General features: G+C 36.0%; 1 protein-coding gene and 1 pseudogene across 4 annotated transcripts in view; one reads left to right on the plus strand and one right to left on the minus strand.

Moving 5' to 3' along the window:
• Positions 1–21,580, minus strand: part of USP9X (ubiquitin specific peptidase 9 X-linked) — a 125,511-nt gene that overhangs the window by 12,445 nt on the left and 91,486 nt on the right. For all 4 annotated transcript variants that reach the window (XM_059050698.2, XM_067023978.1, XM_059050697.2 and 1 more), the window contains exons 27-38: positions 20,315–20,423; positions 19,940–20,086; positions 19,224–19,370; positions 18,246–18,468; positions 15,311–15,531; positions 12,571–12,761; positions 8,825–8,998; positions 5,741–5,882; positions 3,749–4,502; positions 3,231–3,354; positions 2,194–2,419; positions 1,554–1,683 (exon numbers count right to left, since the gene is read on the minus strand). In XM_059050698.2, the coding sequence (XP_058906681.1) occupies positions 1,554–1,683; positions 2,194–2,419; positions 3,231–3,354; positions 3,749–4,502; positions 5,741–5,882; positions 8,825–8,998; positions 12,571–12,761; positions 15,311–15,531; positions 18,246–18,468; positions 19,224–19,370; positions 19,940–20,086; positions 20,315–20,423 (2,588 nt within the window). The remainder of the gene's footprint in view (positions 1–1,553; positions 1,684–2,193; positions 2,420–3,230; positions 3,355–3,748; positions 4,503–5,740; positions 5,883–8,824; positions 8,999–12,570; positions 12,762–15,310; positions 15,532–18,245; positions 18,469–19,223; positions 19,371–19,939; positions 20,087–20,314; positions 20,424–21,580) is intronic.
• On the plus strand, positions 15,767–17,414 carry LOC131748820 (large ribosomal subunit protein eL33 pseudogene; annotated as a pseudogene).

Here is a 21,580-nt window from a genome sequence, read left to right on the forward strand (position 1 = left end):
ATGGCTCATCAATGCCCTCAGGATAAAGTCCAGAATCTCTCACAAGGCTTGACAGAATAGCACAATTAGAGAATTCTGCTTACCACTCCTGCCATCCCCATATTACATCAATTCTAGTCAGACTGAATAACTTTCATTTCCTCCAATGAGCCATGCTGAGTTCATTCCAAGTCTCTGCACCTGCTGTTCACTCTGGATGGAAAAACTCAACTGACCAATTCCCACATCTTCTCCACTAAGTCCCCCACACTCCCCCTATGATGTACTTCCATAGCACTTTGTATTTTGCCCATTATAGCCATAAACATATTTTATGGCAAGTACCTTTTAATTTGCTTCTATACCCCATTAGAAAATAGGTGTCTTATTTATTGCCATGTTCCAAGAAGTATAATAAATACAGGTCCACAAATCCCTTATCTGAAATCCTGAGATTCAAAGAGCTCTTAACATCAATATAAACAAAGTTCATTCATAAAGTTGCCGTGAAAATCTGGCCTGAACTGACAAGAGGCTATTTACAGTCTTCAATCATCCCCTCTCAGTGTGAATATTCACGTGTATGATTACAAAGTGCTGTTTCGGATCCTGCTCTAGGGATGTTACATAATTCAGGGCATATGGGCTATTTTACCTTTCTTAAAACCAAACAGTTCTGAACCACAAAGCATATCTATCTGGTCCTAAGGATTTCATATTAAAGTTTATAGACCCATATTTGCTTTTAGCAGGGAAATTTTAATTAGATTATGGACCAACGATGCATGTTTTCTTGAACGGGGAATACCTAAAAAGGGAGTTGAACAGAGTGAGATTTTTATAAATACCTAAGATTTGGCATTTTTAAGTGTGAAATACAGATTCCCCTTATGCTTGTTTGCATAAATATTCTTTTCAACTACAAATATGCAAGCATCTCCAGTATGGGAAGGTAAGGGAAAAGACGACAAATGCAAAGTAGAATGTTGCTTATGTTAAAAGGGCCATGGATCAACTGGCGATTGGTAAGTTCATGCACAAAAAACCTGGAATGACAGGGATATTTGGGTTTAGAACTTAACATAAATAACAGGTAATTTAAGTGAATATTTATATTATCCCCGATTTTAATTTAGTTTACGTCAACAAAAACTTACGTACAGACTAAGTCCTTTACCCAAACTTGGTGAGTATTACACATCCATCTGGGACCTTTTGAAAATGTGGATTCCCTGTGTTAGCTCTGAGAATTCTTATTCAGTTGGTTTGGGATGGGGCCTAGGTATCAGTATTTTTGTTTTAAAAAAAGGTCTACCACCACTACTTTAGGAGATAAAAATATGATTAAGATACAGATTTTGACCTGTGTCTGGTGCAGAGATGACACATGCATAAATAATGATAAAGTACAAGGTGAAAAGTGCAGTGTAAAAAAAAAAAGTTTCAAATAAAATTCACAATATGTTTTATGGAGCACTGTTTCTATTTTAGACCACGTTATATTTCATCATGTGACTTACATGACTTCATTACTTAATACATTAAAAGAGAATTATGAAAACTTAAATTCTTACCTAAATTGGCATACATTACAAACAGGTTGAAATACTGCTGTAAATGACGCCCATGCTCTGAAACTTCTCTTCTCAGTAGATTTAGTACTGCTCTTAGTAAGTGATCACTCAGGCTTAAGTTGTCATAAGCCTGTAAAGGATAAAACATTGGTTGTTTTTCAGCAACAAGGTGCAGGTATGATATAATTCTCTTTGCATGAAAAAGGGACATGCACATATACATGTTAAATATAGGCAGAAATTTCTGGAAGGACTGATCACACAAGAAATTATTAAAAAGGGTTGCTTTTTAGGAAAGGGGATGAAGATCCAATGTAGATTTCATTATAGAGGCTTCATACTGTTCTAAGTTTTAACAAATGGAAGTCCATTTAAATTTATATAACAGTTAAGTGTATAACTAAGCCACTGAATGTAACTGAATTAACAGAAAATTCCGTTATGTTTTAAAGAGCCAATAGTCACTATTCACTGCTGCGAAGTACTTTTAATGGAACTCATATAAACATTGAGGCATCAGACTATATGGTTATTACGTGCTCATGCCCGTTTGTTAGGTAAACATATCAAACAGATGCACATATATCTGTGACTTCAACTTCCAGGAAACAGAATTTATTTCTGTTAACTGGGCAATTACCTGACTAGAAGGTCCTGGAGATGCAAAAGGTGAAGGACATGGCCCATCTTGCAAGGAAAAATGTGCAATAAAAACTATAAGTTTTGCAAATGCACCTCTCACTTCTGCACTAGGGCACTCCAGAAGGTATTCAGAGAAGCGATTTGAAACATTAAAAAGGACATTGTGAGCAAACCAAAAACGTACATTCTTGCTGTGACGAAGGAGAATACATAATGCATCATACCTAAGACAAAACCAAACAAAAGTCTATGAATATCGATTCAGTAACATGTTTCCTATAGTACAGGGATGGGTCCCTATGAACCAAACAAACAAAAAAAATCAAAGAACTTCTTTTACTACTGGAGGGAGAGAACCAGCAATGGTAGCTTCTAGTACTAATATTAAAAAGATAAATACTATGACTTGGTCTATTCTCACAGAGTGATAAAATAAATAGACGAAAACTTATACAGTCCTCTACAAATCCATGACCAAACTCTTCCTAGGTTCAATGACAAGTAAATATTGTTAAATCGAGGTATTATAATGGCCTCTAAATTTATACAATTAGAAACTTAAACTCATTTTAAGCTTCTACCTTTTTAGTCTATGGCTGAATTTAATCTAGGGAAGCTAAAATGTTAATACTTTTGTGATTAGATAGCTTATACTTTTAAGTATCATCCTGTAATGTTTTGTACAGAGATGTCAAAGATATGATACAAGGTAACAGAAGCAGAAGCCAACTTCTGAATAATAAAAGGTGGTATTTAATCTCAGTAATTATTTTTTAAATTTATTCTTTTATACAGGTTCTTATTAGTTATCTATTTTATGTATATTAATGTATATATGTCAATCCCAATCTCCCAATTCATCCCACCACTCAGTAACTATTTAAATATGATTTCTCTCACTATTGCTACCAAGATTTTTTAAATTCTGCATTCCAAATCTGAAATGAGATTATCATGGCTTGGAAAAAATAAAGCAGTATAAAGAACCAAACTAAATGCCAGTAGTAATAGGAATGAAAATTCAAAGCAATGTACCAATCACTGGCAGAGCCACGGACTACTTTCTTGGTGTGAAATCCTGTGGTAAAGAGGAACCTAGCAGCAAGCTGAATACTAATCATAGTGATTTCTTCTGCTTCAGGCAACAGGTGATCTTGCCCTAAAAATAAAGTGTAGATTAAAAAATAGTCAAACAAATTTCTGTGCTCAAGCCCCATTTTCATTTTCAAAAACAAATCTGCATTATCAACAATTTTCCAAGTCCTAACTATGTTAAAACCCCTGGGCTACTTATGAAATAATTCTTAGTAGTTCAGTAAAGCACCCTTCAACTAATGCTTAAGTAAAAAAACCAAACTGTTGTAACAAACAAAAGCTCCTCTGTCTCTAAATGGCAAGACAATATATACCACTCAAAGGTAACAGTCATCTGAAACATGAGTTTAGAACAACCCAAAAGAAAGAAAACAAACATGGTGATGCCTGCTAAGAAACCCTGCAAGTAAAAGAAGAGGTATTCTTTATTACTAAGAAGCTAAATTCTTGATACTTACCTGGAGGAGGATTTAAGTAAACACCATTACATGTAAGCAGTTTTTTCATAAACTGAAAATATTCCATACTGTACTGCATTCGGTTATGCATGAATTGCACATTCTGTTTCCGTACACTTCTCTCAATGGCTGATGGCATAATAATCTGATGGGGTCTTGTGGTGATAGCAAGCTCTGATATATACCTTATCAACTCATCACCTTGGTCTATTGTGTCCAATCGTTCATAAAAAAGTATATAAGCATTCCACCACCTTTTCTGGCGCCTGTATGACATGCGCTTCATCATGTGATCGAATACTTCTCCCATGTACTCTCCACCAAAACACTGGTTTTTCATTTCTTCATCGTCATCCATTTTACATTCAGTTACATCTCCATCATCAAATTTATACCAGCGATTTCTCTCGCCATCTCCTCCGTTCCTTTGAATGATGTAAGAGTAGTAATGTCCCCCACTCGCCTGACCGCTGTGTACCAGCACCCCCACAAGTCTGTATTTCGTGCTTCCTGCTGGCTCACTGTCAGACTGCTCATTTTGTTGTATCAACTGACTCTCTGGGTTTACGTTATCTCCTTCCAGCTTTGCAACACCGGCAACTGTGTAAGGTTCCATGTCCAGTTCGCGAGGAAATTCAAAGTAATCATTAAACTTGATTGCACATTCTCTTTCCCAGTCATAGTCGAATCGTTTTAGTTGGATAGCGAGAACAGGAGGTAATTTTTTAATAAGCAAGCGCTTTACAGTATCAACCTAAAATGAACAGAGCAAATTACTAGATGTTCTCTTATAATCCACTGCAAAAAACCCACAAAATTTAAAACTCTACTATTAAATTCTCAGGATTAATCTGAAAGTTTAAGTATAAACAAATACATGATAATGAACATAGTCCGAGCATTTCTGTCAGTTGATATTTTTAAAATATTCACTAAAACTAATATGAAGTAGCTGATGCCTTTTGCTACAACTTGCAAAAATTAGCGATATAGACATTATTCGCTGTCTGATTTCTATATTGGAAGTGCTATCTAACCATTATTACTTGTTTGATATTTACTGTTATTTTAATGAAGTTTGCTGTGAGCAAACTATAGAAATATAATAATAGCAGCTAATATTTATTGGGCAATTAGGTACCAAGTTATATGATGCTAAGTGCTGTCCAAGTAGTAACATGTTTAATCCTCACAACCCTCCCAACCCTGAAACTTAAGGATGAGAATTAGGAGCAGTAGAGAGATAACTTGCCTCAAGTCTTAGAGCTGTGAGCGGCGGGGAGTATGGCTTTACAGCTCATGATCTCAACCTCTAGATTTTAATACCTCTCTAAGTGGTATGTAAAGTCAAAACAGTACAGGTGACTTACAGGTGAGAGGGCTTGGGAGCCCAGATACACATTATTTACCATATGTATGTGTAAACTGTCTCTCCTAAAGAACTGTTAAATGCCCACAGGCAAAAACCAATCAAGTGAGTCTAAAAATTTGATCCAAGTGGTTTAAAAAAACACAAGTGGTAGAAGAAATCTTTTGTGGCTAAATAAATTAATTAACGGTTTGGCTTCAGCAAACTTCTTGGTCTTGGGTAGCAACTTTGGACATGAGGGGAGAAATGTTTTCCTCTATGAGCTCTGTAGCTTCGAGGAGTTCAAGAGCAGGTTGGTTGAATATGGATGAAAAGTGCCTGTGTAACTCAGACAAGAGACTGATATTAAGCTACGATGACCTCTAAAGTGATTCACTCTTATCTTTACCTGTTTTCCCTAGCCCTTCTGGCACTATTTTCTCTCAATTGTCTTTACCTGACAAACCTTTCTCTCAATCATCTTTACCTGACTTAAGTCAGTTATCTTAACTACTTGTTACCACTACAACAAAACAGGGTAGGGAATAAAGAGGGTGAATTTTGAGAACAAACAAAAACAACCATTCTTCCAAACCCATTAAATGTAATCATAATTATTTTAAACAAAACTGGGCAATTCATACCTTTTTATTGCATTTTTCACAATGATAAGCATTTGCACCTTCTAATAAATCTCCTTTGACATATTGTTCCAAAGAATCAAGAAGATTTTGGTGATTTCTAATGTCTACATTCAAAGTCGTAAAAGATTCTTCACACTCGTATCTAAAGATATTATTTAAGAAATGATCAAAGAGAATTTATTCCTTAGTTTTCTAAACATCTTATTTAGTTATGGACTCAATGAAAACTACTTTTGCAATTTTTATAACATAACACAAAACCCATAAATCATAAAATGTTACCAATAAATGACAGTTATCATTTATGGGTCCCTTATCCTCTGCTGGGCATACATTAGGTTGTTTACACACTACACATAACAGGTGCTTTGTCTTCATGACAAATATTTCTCTATCACCATCTCCACGTCAGAGATGAGGGAAATGGGGTTCAGAATGTGAATTTGGTCAAGATTACTAGGTGAAATGGTGTTTTCAAGCTAAGTCTGTCTGGTTTCACAGCTCAATCTCTTTATAGTCTACCATGCTGCTTCTGCCATCATCTGTTTAGATTTATTAATGAGCTGAATTTTAAAATGTTTCTCCTCTTCTGTAATGGAAACCTTACCAAAGCACAAGTTTGAACACACAAATGAATATGGGATAAGCAATTTGAATAGGAGCCACAATCCCACCTTGTGGCAATTTTCTACCAAAGGAATTTTCAGATTTCTGATGAGACATATTCATACATTTAGAACATGGGATGTGAGGAATTCATTCTCAACCATTAAATTCATTCACTCAACAAATACACTGAGTGCCTACCATGTTTTTTTTGTTTGTTTGTTTGTTTTTGTGGTACGTGGGCCTCTTACTGTTGTGGCCTCTCCCATTGCAGAGCACAGGCTCCGGATGCGCAGGCTCAGTGGCCATGGCGCATGGGCCCAGTCGCTCCGCGGCGGCATGTGGGATCTTCCCAGACCGGGGCTCGAACCCGTGTCCCCTGCATCGGCAGGCGGACTCTCAACCACTGCGCCAGCAGGGAAGCCCACCCTACCATGTTTAAAGCCCTGTGGCACAGTCAATGTTTAAGACAGTCCCTCATATTTAGGGCTTTTCAATTTAGTTAGGGGAAAAAGGTACACAAATAAAGGCATTTATAAGTGACATGAATGGAACATGAAGTATTAAGCAAAGTGTTACTATAACTGGGGAACAGCCCATAGAAGAGAAAAGAGAAATTAGATTTTATGATTCCAATTAAAAACTAGGACATTTGAAGCTGAGAAGTCAGCAAAGTTTTTTCTGTAAAAGGCCAGATAGTAAATATTACAGGCTTTCTGGAGCCATGAGGTCTCTATGGCAACTACTCAACTCTGCTGTTATAGTGAGAGCAGTCAGACAGTAAGTAAAGGAGTGGGTATGTTCCAATAAAACTTTACAAAAACAGATGCAGGGCTGGATTGGACCTATGGTCCATAGTTTGTTAACCCCTGCTCTTGATAAATAAATACCCTAAAACACATTGTCTCAGGACCCTTTATGTAACCTTCCAGCGTATAACAAGACTAATTTAGTTGTGGAATAGATATTTGAACTTTAGGGATTTTACTTAAGATCATGCTCTCTGGACATTTTCACTTGGCAAAGAAAATCAATAATTTCCAAATAATTTTGAAAACTGTCTAAAACAAACCAAGAAAAACTGACCAAAACAGATGACCAGAAAATTTTATTTTTATCAGTAATTAAGAACAGGAGGTTAAAATGACAATTTTATTGTCCACCTAATTAATGCACAAGATCTTTCAAAAGGATCAAAAGTTGCCCAGTCTCAAGACGGGAATAAAGACACAGACCTACTAGAGAATGGACTTGAGGACACGGGGAGGGGGAAGGGTAAGCTGGGACGAAGTGAGAGAGTGGCATGGACATATATACACTACCAAATGTAAAATAGATAGCTAGTGGGAAGCAGCCGCATAGCACAGGGAGATCAGCTGGGTGGTTTGTGACCACCTAGAGGGGTGGAATAGGGAGGGTGGGAGGGAGGGAGACGCAAGAGGGAAGAGATATGGGAACATATGTATATGTATAACTGATTCACTTTGTTATACAGCAGAAACTAACACACCATTGTAAAGCAATTATACTCCAATAAAGATGTTAAAAAAAAAAAAGTTGCCCAGTCTATGCAAACAATTTTATGGCCTCATTCAGAATGAGTAGTTTAACATTTACATATAGTATTAGCACTCCCTCAATCACTTCCCTGTGTTCAAAAATAAAACACATACACACACAACCTATGACTGTATATAATGCTGTTTAGACTTGCAGAAAATACTATCCTACTGTGATTGCCTGGTGAGAAGGGATTTCAAACCAACATTAATTGACAACATACAAGAGAAGTTCCAAAGTAAAACTTCCATACAATAGACATAAACGTGTATCTGTCAGTAATGAACTTTAATAGTTATTTAACTATTTTCAATAAGAGCCCTTAATCAACTTCCCCTTTAAGAAAACCAAAAAACAAAACCAAAAACCAATTTGTTTAGTCAACTTTTGCTATAAAGATTTTGTGTGGGAATCATACCTTAAGGACAATGACAGTAATCACTGCTATTTTCAAAAAGTCAGTATTTCATTTGTACAGGAAATAGTGCTCCATGCCTGTCATCTTCTAAACTTAACATATTTACAGTATTATAACTATTTTAATTCTAAGATAAAGGGCAAATTCATAAGTAATACCTGTAGCTATGCAAAATGCCATTTTATTTTCTTAGGCATGATCATACATAAGAACATGTAAAAGTATGAAATAGTAAGAGCTTAGGTGGAGTTAAAGGAACCAAATATTATTTGACAAAAACAAACAGACCCATAAAGGTCATGAGACTTTTCTGTACCGTTAAACTTCATTGTAATAAAATGAGAAAACAAACAAAACCCCCCCACAGTAAGGTATGCGCAATATGTAATTCATCCAGCCTCAGGTATTTAGTAATCGGCAGCGTACTTCACTTTTGTACATAACTAATAGTAAAAAATAAACAGTACAACATACACTTTAAGTATGAAATTAGCACTTACCTATGTGGGCAGCCTTGGCAAATCTTCTGATCAGCAAAGGAACCTCCTAAAACTTTACTTAGCATAGCTGGGTGTCCTAAGGCTTTCAAAGCTTCATCTAAACTATCCACCAATGAATTAAAAAATTCTAAAGCATCATGTTGTTCACGAAGATTAACAGGCTCACCCCAAAGCCTAAGAAATGAAAGGAGTAAAATATGTAATGTGCGACACTCCCAAAACAATATATACAATATATTTTTCAGGAAAAAAGCAATACAACCACAAATGACACCACAAAAACTGAGATTTTATTCCTCAACTACAGGAAGTAGAAAAAAAAATGCCGTTTATGTATCGATTGCTGTGGGGAAGAAAGTGAGATTCATAGTAAAAGTGGTACTTCAGTGGGGAAGAAATACTATGAAACTACTGGTGTGGCTGGATGGACAGTATTAGCTCCAGGAAGGATGGTTTCTGTAGGTAATATAATATAAGCATGCATTTTGAATCCAGCTGAAGACACTGTTAAAATTGGGTGGCTGATCTCACTCTTACGTAGATAATTACTACTTCATTTCTTTCATTTTGCTTAAATTCTGGGTTACAGATACAGTGCAAAGATAATATTTACTCTTAATTAAATTGACTTTTCTAATCGAAAAGAGAAAGGTTTGACTTGTTTTACAGTTCATCTCTTTTGAATAATCTGAGGATTTAAATTAGGTAAATCAATCCTGAGAAAAGAAAATATCAATTATGTGAATGACAAAATGAGAAGTGATACTAATAAAACCTAGGCACTGCTGGAAACGATCACATCTAATTTTGTATTTATAGAGTAATATACACAGAGAATATAAGTGAGTTCATTCTAAGCAACAGATATGACAAATGAATTTTAAGTATGCAAAAGGAAATAACTGTCTTTTAATAAACTCCTTTGTAACACTTTTACTATGTAGCAAATAATGTCACCCTAATTATATTTCAGCTGTTAAATTTGCATATAGTGAGTTAGAAATCAAATATATCACTTGTTAAAAGATATTTTACAATGGAGAGATTTGTTAAGACACCAAGGGATCAAAGCTAACATCACCAATAATCAGATAAACTGATACCATGTGCCTCTGAATGCAATGCAATGAGAAGCATATAATAACATCACTTATGTAGTTTTCTTGCCAAAAAGTTTAACCTGAATCTAATCATGGGGAAATAGTCACACAAATCAAGGAAGTACCATAAAGGTCATGACAAGTTAGGGAGATTATTTTAGAGAAGACTAAAGAGGTAACAACCAAATTCTTGTGATTCCTTCTAGGATACCAGTCTGGAATTGGAAAAAAAAAAAAAAAGTTACAAAGAATATTTTGGGGAAATTGAAATACATATTGATGAATATCAGGTGTTACTAAATATTAAATTTCATGCATGTGATAATTGTATTAAACATTATGTGGGAAAATGTCCTTATTCTTAGAGGGTACATGTTGAAGAAGCATGTAGGGGAGTTAAAGTGTCATATTTGCAACTATCAACTCATTTAGAAAATACAAACAAAAACCAAAACCCAAGTATACATATAAGCAAATATGGCAAAATGTTAACAACTGGTAAATCTGGGTAAAGAGTATATATCATAAAGGTGAGTATTATACTACTTTACCTATTCTGTTGGTTTGAAATTCTTCAATATAAAAAACCGGGGGTGGGAAATGTGGTTAACTAACCCACATGTATCTAGAGTATATTATGTGTCTAAAGTGTGGATAATCCAAAAGTGCTAGTCTAGACAAACTGTGAGCTCCACTAGTGTAGGGAGTAATTAATTGAGAAGTCAAAAATGCAAGTGCATTATAAGATAAGCAATAACTATAGCTGAATGACAAATTTTAAGACTAAAGCTCAAAAAGCTTGAGAGTAATTTGGAAGAGGAAGAACAGAAATGCTAAAAGCTTTATGGCAGAGACGAGACAAGCTAGAGAAAGAGTGAGAAAGGGAATAGTCAGAGAGGAAGATGAGAGGTGTTGGGACCAAAAGAGCAAAACAGAGCTGGGAAGGAGGGTGGTGCATGCAAGCCAATAAGTATGGATTAAGTAGGGGGCCTAGTTAGAGGAATCGGAGGAATTTATATGGTGAGTCATAGGGAGGTCATTGTACTATAAAGCAGTGGTTTCAAAAGAAATCTAAGTAGTATCCTTGTAGGTAAAAGGGGGAGCTGCTCTGATTGAAGGAGGGAAGGTGGACAAGAGCGGCAGTGTCAGGTGACCCTTTGCGTCGCCTGCTCTCAGCTGTCTGGGAGATACCTTGAAGGGATTCTAAGGAGTATTATTTAAGGGAATTCCCTGGCAGTCCAGTGGTTAGGACTCTGCTTTCACTGAAAAGGGCTCAGGTTCCATCCCTGGTTGGGGAACTAAGATCCCACAAGCTGTGCAGTGCGGTCAAAAAACAGAAAAAAAAAAAAAAAAAAAAAAAGTAGTATTATTTTAAAAACCCAATGCTATGAAGGATTATAGCATTCTCATACACAGTACAGATATGTGGTTGTACTACGGTATTTTAGCTCAGTGCATGACATGATAGGCGATGATAAAAAAAAACAAATGAAATAAATGAAGCCAGAGAAATAAGATCAAGACATAATCGAAGATTTTAAAAAAAATTAACAACAATAAAACCCAATGTATTTATCACACCTTTCCTATAAAACTGTACATTAGAATAGCCAAAGAGTTGCTATGGGGAAGTTTTCCTTTATAGATCTCCTCTAACTAATAAATGAAAGAATGATAAAATTAGAATGTTGCCATTTTGTAATCCTGATGAAATGCTGCATTTAGGCAATGATGATCAATGGCTGTTATAAGACAGAGACAGACAGACAGATATTATGTACTTCTCCTCACTGAGGTCATCGTTATCACCCATGAAGCAAGCCTTGTCTATCCACTCCCAAAAAAAGAAAAATCACACCTGAATTTGATCAAGCCTCTAGATCTCACTACCTATTTATATGACATACAGGGGACTGAGGAAAACAGAAACCACCACAGGGATCCCATCAAAATCCAGATGGGAAAATTTACAGAGCTAACTACTTTTTTTTTTTCCCTCCCCAACAAATAACTTACAAGGGTGAAAAAAGATTAGAAGAGACTAAAGAGTCATGTCAACATCTGCAGCATATGGACTTCACTTGGATCATGATTTCAAAAAATTTATAGTAAAAAACAGTTATGAGGTAATTGGGTAAAATCAGACACTGACAAAGATATTAAGGAATTTTTATAAGACATGATAATAGTATCATGGTCATGATAAAAAAAGACGTTAGAGATACACACTGACATATTTATGGATGAAATTATGTATTTGCTTCAAAACAATCTAAAAAGAAGTAGATGGCAGTGTAGATTAAATAAGATTGGCCATAAGTTGACAATTGTTGAAGTTGAGTGATGAATACATAAGGGTTCATACTCTTCTCCCTACTTATGTGAATATTAGAAGCTTTCAAAATAAAAAATTATTAATATCTTAAGAGACTAAAGAATGCTGTCTCTTACTATGACACTTTCCACCTCCTTTGGGGACAATGAGAAAACAAACCTAACTACGAAGTAAAGTTTGATTATTACTACTGCTTAAATATTAAACATAAAAGTGCCTTCCAGTATAGGTTTTAGAAGTTTAATGTTAGTGTCATGAGATAGTCATAAAGGTTTAAGCAATATCCCAATTACTATTCATCCATAGTTTACCTGAACTGTTTCCAAAATCCTCTGGGCACATAGTACTGTAGTCGAGAAGCAGCTAAATGACCAAAGATGACCTGAAGATGTCTTAGAACTCCAATATTGTACTCCTTCCTATCTTCTGTTTTACTTAATGCTGGTTTCTCTTCAAATTGTTGAGGGTATCCAAATACATCATCTCTGGGATCAACATTGCTCTAGAAACCAAAAGTTATCATTAATGAGCTAATCTAACTTCAAAGTATAGTAAAAATATGTTGAGACAAATGCTAAACGATTAGTAAACAAATCACCTGTACTTCTATTTATTTCCAAAGCACTTAACTTTCAATTTATAAATTTTAGTTTACAATATCAGTGTTTATATCCCCACTCCTTTCACATAAGAGTTGTCATAAAGGAATAACCCTCACTAAGTATCGTAGAGGTAGGTAATATAGCAAAATACAGTAAAGTGATTAACTTAGACTGAACTGGACACAAATGCAGGCTTTGCTACTTATAAGCTAAGTAATTGAGCAATTAAGCGCCTCCTGTGTAAATGGGTTAACACATTCTTCATGTAGCTGTTGTGAGGATTATATGAGATAATGTATATAGAGTGCTCAGACTTGTAAAAATTCAATACAATATACATATTAAGATTAGTAGTACTCTTCAACAAATGGTGCTGGAAAAACTAGATATCCATATGCAAAGGAATAAGGTTGGACTTTTCCCTAACACTATACACAAAAATTTACTCAATACAGATCAAAGATTTAAATGTAAGAGCTAAAACTATGAAACTCCTAAAACATAGAGCAAAAACTTCACAACATTGGATCTGACAATGATTTATCGGATATGACACCAAATGCACAGGTAACGAAAGAAGAGAGACATACTGGACCTCATGAAAATGAAAAAATTCTGTGCAAAGAAATTGGGACCCTTGCACACTGTTGGTGGGAAATGTAAAATGGTGCAGCCACTGTAGAAAACAGTTCCTAAAAAAATTAAAAATAAAACTATCAAATGATCCAGCAATTCCACTTCTGGGTAAAACACCCAAAAGAACTGCAAGAAAGGTCCTGAAGAGATATTTGTATACCCATGTTCAGAGCAGCATTATTCACAATTTTGAATTCCACCAAAAGGTGGAATCAGGGACTTCCCTGGTGGTCCAGTGGTTAAGGCTCTGTGCTCCCAGTGCAGGGGAAGCACATTCGATCCCTGGTCGGGGACTAAGATCCCGCAGGCCGCGCCGTGTGCACCACCCCCCACAAAAAGGTGGAAGCAACCCAAATGTCCACTGATGAATAAATGGATAAATAAAATGTGGTATATACATTCAAAGGAATGTTATTCAGCCTTTAAAAGAAAGGAAATTCTGACATATGCTATGAAATGGTCGCTACGTTAAGTCAAACAAGCCAGTCACAAAAAACCAAATATGGTATGATTCCACTTATATGAGGTACCTATACCTAGAATAGTCAAATTCATAGAGATGGAAAGAGAATGGTGGCTGCAGAACTCTGTGTGGGACGTGGATGTAGAAATAGACAATGTCCAGTCCCTGTCCACGAGAAACTTAGTCTAGGGAAGGAAAAAAGCACACAAGCAAAAAACCAAAACACCCCACAGTGCAATGGGGTGCCGAGACAACACAGAGCAGGGGTATCATGAGAGCAAAGTTGAGACACCTTATTTGAACTGTATCATACTTTGCCTGCTGGTACAATTAGCTATCTCTACTGTGCTTAACTCAACAACCTAGAGATGTGATGAATCACAGAACTAGAATCTGAACTCCCCCAGAGCAGTGGTTCTTAACCAGGTATATGGTGTGAGCAATGCCTATGAAACTTCTTAAAAAAGTAAAAATGCTCAGACCCCAATCCTTGGATGATGCGGTTCAGCAGACCTAGGGAAGAGTTGGGGTCTAGTATATGTTTCAGACGCCCTCCCTGTAAGTGATAAACTACCTCATAGCAAATAGTTCGGTGACTGAAGAGAGGGAATGAGAAAAGAACCATTTAGATATTTACTACAATCAGAGCATGCTCTGCTTCTCTCTTCAGCTCTCACCAACACAACACCATAAGTGGGAAAAGGTCAAATAAAAACAAAGAAATACAGGGTGGACACAAACATGACCACAGCTTAAGTCTGGCCATAGTCTCTTCTTTAAAGAACGATGCCATAGTTATGTCAACTCTGATCCACCACTACAACCTAATTTTTTCACAGCTTTATTCTGCATTGGATACTTGGTAGGAGCCTAAATTTTGTCACAAGTAGAAGTTTGTTTCCTAAGCAAAAATAGTTATGATCTGGGAGAAATGCAAAAGTAATCTAAAAGTAAGCACAGACAATGAAACTGGCATAGCACATACCTTGGCATAAATAAATGGAGATACATAATTAAAATATCAAACAGAAAAGTAAAAATATAATTTAGACTATTAAGAATAAAGATTCTTATCATTATACAAACTCTAAATTATACCAAACCCCCCAAAGTGAGTACATTAACTGTTGCTTTAAAACATATAAACTATCATAAAAATTAACCGTAGCTGCAAGTCTGGTAGGCAGTGAGCACTATGTCGAGGTAGCAGTCTGCACCGGGAGATTCCAGCTTTATTTTCAAATATTTGCTAACAGGCCCAGTGAAAGTCTAATGCTTTCTAAGAGAGAACAACAGTATCTCGTATCAGAACTTCAAACACAGAAAATAAAAATGCTAAATAAAATTTACCTCGTTGTCCTGCTTCTCATCCCCAGACATATCATCATCTACATCACTACCTGTGCCTTCAATTGCAAGAATACCATTCCTAATGGACGGAATCATGTAGAGTTGCTGAATCACAGAATTCATGTAACAAGTAGCACCAGCGTTTTTCAGCCCCACAAATCCTTTTGGTGGGCGGGGCCCAACAGGTGGCAGATATTCCCACTCAGTAAGTGCTTCACAAGCTGAGGGAAGACAAAAGATTCTTGTAGCACGAATAAAAACATTTTGTGCACTTTAGACTTTATTAAGCTGATAAATTAACATTATCAACAATTCCACTACTCCTATAGCCACCTGAAATAGTGCTCTAGGTATGCATTTCACCCTCAACAAATCGAAGATACACAGCAACACATACCACTATATGGATTCTTACCCCACCATCTAGGAACCCATGCTTTATCTGATGTTGCTTCTATGGCAGTCTCACAAGATGGTACAAGGCTAATTTCTACATGCTAACTTTATTATAATTTAGTCATTATGAACTTTAACTTTTTCTACTTTTATGTTTTTTTCAAGCACCTTCAAACTCCTTCTGGCATGAAATGTTATACAAATATATCAACATATGATAGCTTACTAAACTTTAAATAATCCTAAGATATCACCTGGGTTCACATCCAGGTTCTGATGCTTACCATCTCTTTCATCTTCAGGCAAGCCTCTGTTTCCTTTTTTTTTTTTTTTTTTTGGGGGGTGCGGTACGCGGGCCTCTCACTGCGGAGCACAGGCTCTGGATGCGCAGGCTCAGCAGCCATGGCTCACGGGCGCAGCCACTCCGCGGCACGTGGGATCTTCCCAGACCGGGGCACGAACCCATGTCCCCTGCATCGGCAGGCGGACTCTCAACCACTGCACCACCAGGGAAGCCCTGTTTCCTTCTTAATTAAATGTAGTAGTAAGAGTAACATGTGCTTTGCCTATAATCACCATGTTATTTTGAGGAGCAAATGAGATAGTGGATTTGAGTTCTGTGAGAACTGTAGATCACTGCCTATCTCCCTCTACCTAGTATAAACCTGGAAACAATGTAAATATCATCATCTATAAGACCAGTTAAATAAATTATATAGTATATTGAACTGAAAGGTAGAAAGGTATACAGCTAATAAATGGATTTAGATAAATATTTATGTGTTGATAGGAAATGATCACAGATATATTAAGGGGAAAACAAAGTGAAGAACACTGTTCACTCCACACCAATCTGTGGTTAAAAAACTACACAAACAGGGCTTCCCTGGTGGCGCAGTGGTTGAGAATCCGCCTGCCGATGCAGGGGACACGGGTTCGTGCCCCGGTCCGGGAAGATCCCACGTGCCGCGGAGCGGCTGGGCCCGTGAGCCATGGCCGCTGGGCCTGCGCGTCCGGAGCCTGTGCCCCGCAACGGGAGAGGCCACAACAGTGAGAGGCCCACATATTAAAAAAAAAAAAAAAAAAAAAAAAAAACACAAAAACTACACAAACAAAAAAAGATTTTGTATGTGGATTTTGCATACTCAGAGATTCTGGGAAGATAGACATGAACTGAAGATAACGGTTACAGCTATCAAAGGGGACCAGGGGAACAGAATGTGCAGGAAAAATGTGTTAGAATACATCCTTCTCTGGTACTTGAAATTTTTACCACACAAATGTACTACTTAAAAACAAGCAGCTTTTCTCTTTCTGCCATCGTGGAGCCTGTGGAGGAGTGTTGGGAACAGGACTTCTAAAACAGCAAATAGGTCTGGAAGGCTGTGGTCCAAGGCTCTATTTTTGCTGGCTATAAGCAGGGTCCTGTGAAACCAGAGGGTTCCTCTTCCTAAAACTGAAGGTGTTTATGCCCAAGATGAAACTGAATTCTACTTGGGCAAGAGATGTGCTCATGTGTACAAAGCAAAGAACAACAGTGACTCCTGGTGGCAAACTGAACAAAACCAGAAGAATCTGGGGAAAGGTAACTTGTGCTCATGGAAACAGTGGCTTGGTTCATGTCAAATTCCAAAGCAACCTTCCTACTAAGGCCATTGGTCAAAGAATCTGTGTGCTGCTGTACCCCTTGAGGGTTTCAACTTATTGAAAACTAAATAAATAGAAGTGTGGATTTGTTTAAAAGCAAACAAAACCCCCCACGCTACTATATACAAATTTGATAGAATAACTGTCTAACCTTTAAAGAACTTTAATCAGAATCTCCTAAAATGTTATTTAAAAGTCCTTATATTCTAAAATACAACATATCAAAAAATAATTTGACATGTTCTTAAAGATTTACTATAATCAATTATATTCTTAAGCTTTGTAGATAAATGGTTTTCTTCTAAAACAGAACAGCCTCCATTGTGGTTTGCTTTCTTATTTCTGCTGTCTCAGTCATTTTATATTGCCCTCATCCCTTTTGAGCTTCAGTTCTATATCAGTAAGATCTACAGTCTACAGTCTGTTTCATGGGCTTCATGTGAGCATTAACTGAGGACCAAGGGCATTAAAATGTTATCTTCTCACATTCTAACCTTTAAAACCAGATTTTCTTAGAGAACTCATATGAAAATGACATTAAAGGGCTTCTAAAGTGAGGGCCTGAAAGGTTTTCCAGTGCATGTAATTTGAATTTTTAAGTTTGAACTCTGAAATTTATTTTGACTGTTTATTCTGGAGTTTGGATTTTAGTCCAGATTTGACTGAAATGAAATTTATTTTGTTGCTCAATACTTGTACCACTTACAGGAAGATATTTAACAAACATCTGAAAACTTTTCTACATTAAGACTTATTGCTTGTAATGGTCTTAAATGTTATACTAGTTGCTGAAAGAAAGGAAAACATGAGTTGAAGATGTTTACTAAAAGGAAAACAGAATTTGAACACATTAGAGAACTGTCATCAGAACTTTGTATTTTAAAATACTTACTAGTTATTGCTGTGCCAATGTAGTACATTTCAGTCAAAGAATCTACTATCTGTTTGAGGTTCCTCACACAGCCGACAGCTAATGCTACAAGTAACTCAAAGCCTGCATTAATGGTAGCTGGTGAACTACAGACTGGAATAGCCTGTTCAGCTGGCAGTTCTCCATTTCTCATATACTGTAGGTAAACATTGGATGCAGGGAAGATGAAATCATCAATTAATTCCTACAAAGTTGAAAAACGGATTATGTATTAGCAATGATACATATTTATATAAAAACACATGTAAAGTTATATATGCGTATGTGTATTTTTTTTTTTAAAGAAAGAAATGTCTCTTGGAAGGAAATAATGTTAAATTAATTGTCAGAATTCAAGATTTCAATACATTTCAGAAAACTTACTTGGATTTTCTAATAAAAAGATCCCACTTCAAAACACTATTTACTACAATTAACAAACAAACCCAATTTCTCAGGTTAAAAACTCATCAAGAATGAGTTGACTGTAGCACTTAACAAAAATTCACATTAAGTAAATTTACTCTTTTAATCACATGTATACCAAAGCTCATTTTGAATAAAAATTAAATGTCCTAAAATGATACTTTTTGTTTCCTTGAGTTACCACGTATGTGAAAAAACTCATCACAGAAACATGGTAAATATGCACAGTCTTAACATAATAGAGGTTTGACTCATTCTAAATAGTCTGATGAAGTAAAAAGTTCAGATTTTCTAAATAGAAAAATTAAATAGTGCTTACTTACTTCACACAGTACTGAAATTTTATTCATGTACAAAATTTAGAAACGATATTTTAAAAGTTAGTGTAACGTCTATATTCTTTAAAAGTAGAAAAGAGAAATGATCAAGAAAATACAGCAAAGACATGATACCATAAATTAACCAGACAGATTTGCTAATAAACATGTAGAACGTTAATGATACATAGCTTAGGACCAAGTCGACAGGACTTACCTTAATGAGATTAGCACCTCCTTTTTCACAACCAATATGATATTTTTTCTCAGGGGTTTGAAAGGCCAGTAACTCTTTTGTTACCCCAAGGTGGCCTTCCAAGATTGTCTCTTCAATACCCGTTTCACCTGTTCTTTTAACATCATCCTGCCGAAGAAAAATATCAAATGCCTAACTTACGAAAGGGCGGTGAGATGTCAGAACAAGAGTGAGCTAGACAGAGGCAAGTCCTTCAAACCTTTCCATTCTAAGCGATTTTTTCTCTTCAGAACTTTCTAGAAGTAGGCTTTACAAACTAGTAGAAGAAATGCTAATCTGAAGGCTAAAAGATACCAATCTCTTCAGAAATAAATTCTCATACAACTCTAAGTAAAAAGTATCAGGTGTTAAGATCAAAAGTTAAATTAAGTGCTAGTCTATCAGACTCATTTTTTGATGAAAAACAATTCAAGAATACTTTCTAAAAGATGAAAATTGGAAGAAGCTGAATATCATGATGTGTTTCAAGTCTTAAATAAAGCAAGGCATTTGACAAAACTACTTATGCATTCATTCTGTGAATCATGAGTTAGTAATATCCACCAACACAGAGTATATTCTTTGGTCCTTTTTATTACTCTTTGTTGTTTTTCATTTAACCAAAATGCTCAAAACTATAAACTATTAATAAAATATCTTATTTATTGATGATAAACACAGTATTAAATGCAACTTACCCTAATTCTTTTAAGCCAATCAATTTCATTATTGAGAAGAACTTCAGCATTGGGTATATTAATATTACTATTGTAAGCATAATTAAGAAGGTGCCTTAAAAGAGTAAAGTAGTCGCCTGAATGTTTAGCTCTCTCTCTGGCTGTGCTCTGAAACAAAAAAAGTAGAATAATATGAATTTACATGTCCATGCTCAGAATACACTTTTTAAAAACCCAGAATTAACCAGAGTAAATAACTAACATAGGATTGGAAATTATTAATATTTTTAAAATAAATATAGACTGCTCTAACTTTAATACAAGCTAAAACCATGAATTCTTGACTGTTCCATGTACAACAATGAATCACAATAAGTATATTAAAAAATGTCTCACCCCCAAAACGGTGAAGAGCAGAGTAATGAAGAAAAGTAAAGGCCTGTGTCCCATGCAACATCTAGTGCACATTAAAAAGAACTGCTCCTGTGCCACCTGGCGAACAGTTCTGAAATAAAAATGTTTCATAATTAATATATTACCTTCATGAAGAAAAAGAAAAAAAAAAATTCCAACACTGTCTCTCGGGGTGGGGGTGGGGTGTTAAGGGGTAGGTAAATTAAAAGTAAAAATACAAGAATACGTAACACCCCTTTAAGCGGCAACGTTTAACAGATGAACTTAGGCTGTGTGTCAAGAACTAAAACCTCAAATTGTCACTGAAGAGTTCGAGGGATACCTTCTAACACCCCTTTCTTGGAACAGGCTGGAAATGTTCCTCTAGGTACAAGAGTTGTACAGTAAGCCTTAAGCATCTTTTGGGCATTCCATAGAATTATTCCATTGTGCTCTGGAGAGAACAACTCTGTAGAAATTCTGTTGCAATTACACAATAAGGATGTTGCTGCAGATGTCCCTGATATACTAGTGATTCCCAAAGCATGTTACCTAGATCAGCAGCATCAGCAGCATCTAAGAACTTGTTAAAAATGCAATTTCTCAGGCCCCAGCAACCTGCATTTTAATAAAGCCTTCAGGTGATTCTAACATGTGCTAAAGATTGAGAACCACCATATTATACAATATTCTATGATTACTCATGGGAAAAACTTGTCTTTGGTCACAGTACTGGGAATTTTACCTGAGCATCATGGGTCTCTTAAAAAATATGTACACTATACAGATCTCACTAGAATAAATGCTCCAAGAGGGCAAAGACATCATCTATTTAGTTTACTACTGTGCCTCCAGAATGAAGAATGATGTCTGGCATGTAACAGGTGCTAAGAACCAGTTACCAGATGTATAAATACTGTTTGTTTACAAGATGAAGGTCTGTCTCCATTAGAAAGTAAGCTCTTTCAGGGCAGGGCTTTGCTTTGTTGAAGCATGAGTTCCTGGCACCTAGAACAACATCTGACATATGGAGCATGCTCAAAAAGTATCTGCTAACGAAGCATTTGTCTATCGTACAGACATTACAAACTACATTTGGTGAATAACTATGTTTCTGCCAATGTGCGAGCTGATAGCTTAGAAACAAATTTTTAGTTCAATTTCAGAACTTGACAGTATACATTCTGTGTACTAACCTCCCTCCTGGATGATTTTTAGGTTTCTGAAACCTGTACATGGTCCTATAAACCATACGGACCTTTAGAAGCT

Source organism: Kogia breviceps, chromosome X, assembly GCF_026419965.1.
Source record: "Kogia breviceps isolate mKogBre1 chromosome X, mKogBre1 haplotype 1, whole genome shotgun sequence".
In the NCBI taxonomy this organism is placed as follows: Eukaryota; Metazoa; Chordata; class Mammalia; order Artiodactyla; family Physeteridae; genus Kogia; species Kogia breviceps.